This window comes from Aplysia californica, unplaced genomic scaffold (assembly GCF_000002075.1).
Source record: "Aplysia californica isolate F4 #8 unplaced genomic scaffold, AplCal3.0 scaffold00166, whole genome shotgun sequence".
In the NCBI taxonomy this organism is placed as follows: Eukaryota; Metazoa; Mollusca; class Gastropoda; order Aplysiida; family Aplysiidae; genus Aplysia; species Aplysia californica.
In genome coordinates this window covers 305,882-310,347 of record NW_004797436.1, presented here as the reverse complement: position 1 = coordinate 310,347, position 4,466 = coordinate 305,882, and the positions used below count along the sequence as shown (strand labels likewise).

Below are 4,466 nucleotides of genomic sequence, written 5' to 3'. Positions count from 1 at the left end.
TCTCTCTCTCTCTCTCTCTATCTCTCTATCTCTCTATCTCTCTCTGAAAAGTTCAGGACTCTTTTTTTTTTATTTTTTTTTAGCCAAATATAATGCCCTACGGGTCAGTCGGACATTGTGTCCTTTGGAGAGGAACTTTACACAAATTTTCCATTTGGCTCGGTCCTTTTGCCTTTTGGAGATGGACATTAAATTCGAAGGTCCTGCCTCTAAAATAGCGTAATAGTGTTGATGTGTTAAACCTATCCCATTTCACCATTTATAAAAAAATGATAGTATCCTCCCTTTCTGCCTTTGCCTTTCAGATTTACTTTGAGAATAAGGACGAGGAGAAGTTATACCGTGTGTCTCCGGAGTCATCGCTACTGGACGCTCTGAGGCACAAGAAGTGAGTGGGTTTGGTCTTTTTTAGTTAGTGTTTTACAGCACTTGCAACACAATAAGGTCTTATAAGTGCCGAAGATTAGAGGTGTTACAATAGAGTAACAAACACAAAAAGGAGGGGAGATAAAGACAATAGATGTTTGATAGGAAAGAAAAAGCAAACCACTCCAGAGCACCCGCCAACCACCCACGAAGTGAGTGTTTATTGGTTCAGACTGACCACCCATCTCCATAACACCCCCTTCAACCTCCACCCAAGTGATGAGAAGTCAAGATCATCTTCACCTTGGAAGGATGAGCTTCGTACAATTTTTGTTTCGATATCCATTGGTGTATTTCTTCAAGATCAAATCACAAGTGCTGTTGTCCATTTCTATTTGGGTAACATCTTGGTAGTCAAAATACATCACCAAAGTCATATGTTTCCCAAAGAGGGGATATTAACATGTTCTTATGCACAGAAGAATTGTTAAATGGACTGAGTTATCAATGTCATGCTCATTCTGTGCTGGCACAACAGATGGGGGAACTGCTGCTTTTTCTTTCCTCACCCTTATTATCGTCATTTTCCTCTACTTCTTTTCTATCTTTGTCACTCTCTTATGAACTGCTATTTTTGGGGTGCCTTGATAGTCGAAGCAGACTGTGCTGTTGAGGCCAGAGAGGTGAGCAGAGTAAGCCTGATTCCCCATTTGGACTCTTCTGTTGACATCCACCCCTTGGCGCTCATATGACCTTATGCAGTTGCAAACGCTGTAAAACCTAACTAAAACTACTAAAATAAAAGTCGTATGTGTGACTTGGACAAAACCAATTCAAATACCGAGAGGGTTCCGTGAAGCTGATTTTCTGTGTGAGGAGAACTATTTGTCTGTGTCTTGTGTCTCAACGTTTCAATTGCTTTTTCCTGTGTGTACAGCAAACCACTTGTCTGTTTCTTTGTGTTTTAATGTTTACTTTTTTTTTTCTCTCTATTTGCAGAAAAGTGTTTTTCTGTCTTTTGTGTTTCAATGTTTCATTTGTTTTTTTCTTCTGTGTGCAGATACCTCGTGTATGCGGGTACTCCAGGGTTCATCTTTCTGGTCAGAGGGTCGAAGTTCGCCCATGAGTTCACAGCTCGGTACAGAAAACATTGACAGAGGAAATCTGCCTGTATTCCTGTTTGTATAAATAATGCTGAGCCATAATGTCAATAAATCAGAGTCAGAGCAAAGGTTATGAATATTTCTTTGTTTTTGTTTTTGTTTTATTTATGTTGTTTATTCTTGCTCTGTGTTTATCCCCTTCTCCCCCCCCCTCTCTCTCTCTCTCTCTCTCTCTCTCTGCCTCCTCTTTCTCTCTCTCTCTCCCTTTCCCCCCGTCTCTATCCTTCTCTCCCTTCCTCACTCTCTCCTTGTGCCATGAATCAGTCAAGGCAAGGAACAGAACATATGTATTCCAAATGACTGGTCAAGTGCAACATCCACATTACAGTCATCATCACAGAGCAAAAAATCACAACAATATATGTCTCCCGACGTGTTGGAATCAAGTGCTCGTCAATATAATGAAATCGAAGAAACCGACATGGGACAATTCCGATCACTCAACAAGTTTTATGCTCATTTAAAAACACATTTCTTTTTGGATATTCCTGAAATACGTTGATTAATAAAGGCACCAAAAAAATGTAACTTTTCAGTTTTCAAGGACTCTCAAGCTTAAAAAGTCACCAAACTTTGGAGGCCATTTTTTCATTAATTTTACCTCTGAAACCAGGTGACCCCACCTCCTTCTATCACAAATATCTCGACTTCTATTCTACAAAGATGGGTATTTTTTTCATCAAAAGCTAGGCACATGAACAAGCTTTTAAAGTGATACTAATAATGATGTATGCCCGAAAACTGACGAGTGCCTGATTCCACCACATCATGACACATTCCATCAGTATCTCCCCATACTAACATGACTGGTGGCATCAGTTATCTAGTGATTGTCACTAGAGGTTATTATCGTGAAATTACAGGTTCTAAGCTCAGCTCAGCCCAGTGTGTGTCCTTGAGAAGGGCATTTTACACAAATGTTCCCAATTTGCTCAGTCCTATCCGGTACGAACGTCAATTCGGAGATTCTGCCTCTTAAATAGCTTAACAGTAAACAGTGTTGCTAGTGGTAATAGAACTATAGAATTTCATACTTTTTATTTTGTCACCAATATATGTTGTTTTTTTCCTAAATGTAACTTAAATTCTTAAATGCATTATAAAATACAATAACACAACTTCCAGAGATATATTTGAAGACACAGAATACTTTATCTACAAATAAAACAGAAATAGCCCTGTTCTTTTAACAAATCATGTGAAACAATAATGAAAGTTGTCAGATGGTACAAATAATGTATAAGTATACATAATACTAATAGTACAATATATATAACTATATGAACGGTTCAGTTCAAAGTCCTGTACATCACATTTTTCTCAAATCGATTTTTTTGCTTTCCTGTTGCCACGGATCTTTCTTAGTCACTATCTTTTTCCTGTGAGGATCGGACTGAAAACGTATTTACAGTCCAATCCTAACTTCAAAAAGATATGGGATGGATAAAGATCAGCGGCCATAGAGAAGCAACAAAAATCGATTTTTAGAAAAATGTGGCATACATGTACCGGTTTCTTGAACTGAACGGTCGACATGTACATTGTGCAGTTTGGTACACTGGGGCTGGTTTAGTGTAGCAGGAGTATTATGGTTCTTGCAACTGCATTAAGCCATATGAGCGCACTCGGGCTGGAAAAGGCTCATACTATTGTCCTCTTGTTTTTTCGCTGAACGACACGATGCATCTCATTGTATGTCGCTAATACCCAGTGCCCATTGGCATGATTGGTTCGGTTTGCTTGCCAGATTGAGGGCGCAAAGCGGCTATCGTGATACAAACCGATCGCCCGACTCGCCGTCTTAAAAAAAATAAATTTGTGAAGCATGCTTACAAAATGAGTTACTTCTCGGATTCGAGATCTATGGAAATCGATACGTCACTCTTAGAGGTGAAGTTTTTACAATTTATAAGTATGAAATTTTAAAAGGCATGTTATACTTAAAGAATATGGCATCAACAGAAAATCTACAAATTTGACCCTAGTGTCTATTTTTTACCAATATCTCCTTTTGTAAATTGCATGAAGTAACTCACTTTGTCAGTACGCCTCACATTTGTTTTCAGGCGACGAGTCGGGCGACTAGTTGGCGATTGGTTCGTATTAGAGAACCGATCACCCAATGGGCACTCCTTATCAGTGCATCACATCATGGGTCCTATAGTGTTGCAAAATGACTCATTGTGACACACTGTGCGGCACAGAGTGTGCTACACGTCACATGATATGGTCGCTTTAAAGGACAAGCGGGCTAGCCCAGAAATCTTGACATACACCAAAAGTGGGCATTGCCCTACATATAGGAGAAGTTTGGTTTCATTGGTGTGTATATTTGTTTGTTTGTATAGAAAACTCTCCTAGTCTTTTATAGAAACTGAACAGGGGCGAACATTTTACCTTCAATTTTCTCAAAACAGCATTTTCCGGGATAGCCCCCTTGTGTTTAAAGGCGACCGTATGTCCAATAAGTTTGCATCACATAGCGTCACATACGGTATCATAAGTACATTTTTCCGGTAGTGTGTCGCGTGTCACGTAATGAATTCCTACCAAAGAGGTTATAGTTATAGTACTAGAGTTCCTTGCAGTGATATCCCCCACGTTATTGAACGAGTGCTGTGTGTGCCTACTTTAGAACGCTGAACCTCAAGGGCAAGACATGCCCAGTTCAACAGACGGGTGAGTACTTTTTTTAAAACTCACGTGAAGGAGTCTCGGTGGTCTTAGGAGGAAATCAACAACTACAAGCTTGCATTGTGAAATATGGAGGCCAGGGGGTTTTATATGTACTAGAGCTCGTGGGAAGCAAAAAAAGGACCGCAACAGATTGTGCACATGTAAATGGGTGCCCACCGGCCATGCCTACGAGGGTAAGAAGGACCCTATGTCTGACATGTGTGACGTCACTGCTGCGAGCTCTAGTATTATATATATATA

General features: G+C 39.9%; 1 protein-coding gene across 1 annotated transcript in view; it reads left to right on the top strand.

Annotated features, from left to right (window-relative positions):
* LOC101847653 (tetratricopeptide repeat protein 4) overlaps nt 1-1,606 on the top strand; it is a 15,069-nt gene extending 13,463 nt beyond the window's left edge. The window contains exons 11-12 of the mRNA XM_005097886.3: nt 306-388; nt 1,427-1,606. Coding sequence (XP_005097943.1) covers nt 306-388; nt 1,427-1,520 — 177 coding nt within the window. The 3' untranslated portion in view covers nt 1,521-1,606. The remainder of the gene's footprint in view (nt 1-305; nt 389-1,426) is intronic.
* Nucleotides 1,607-4,466: the final 2,860 nt, after the last annotated feature.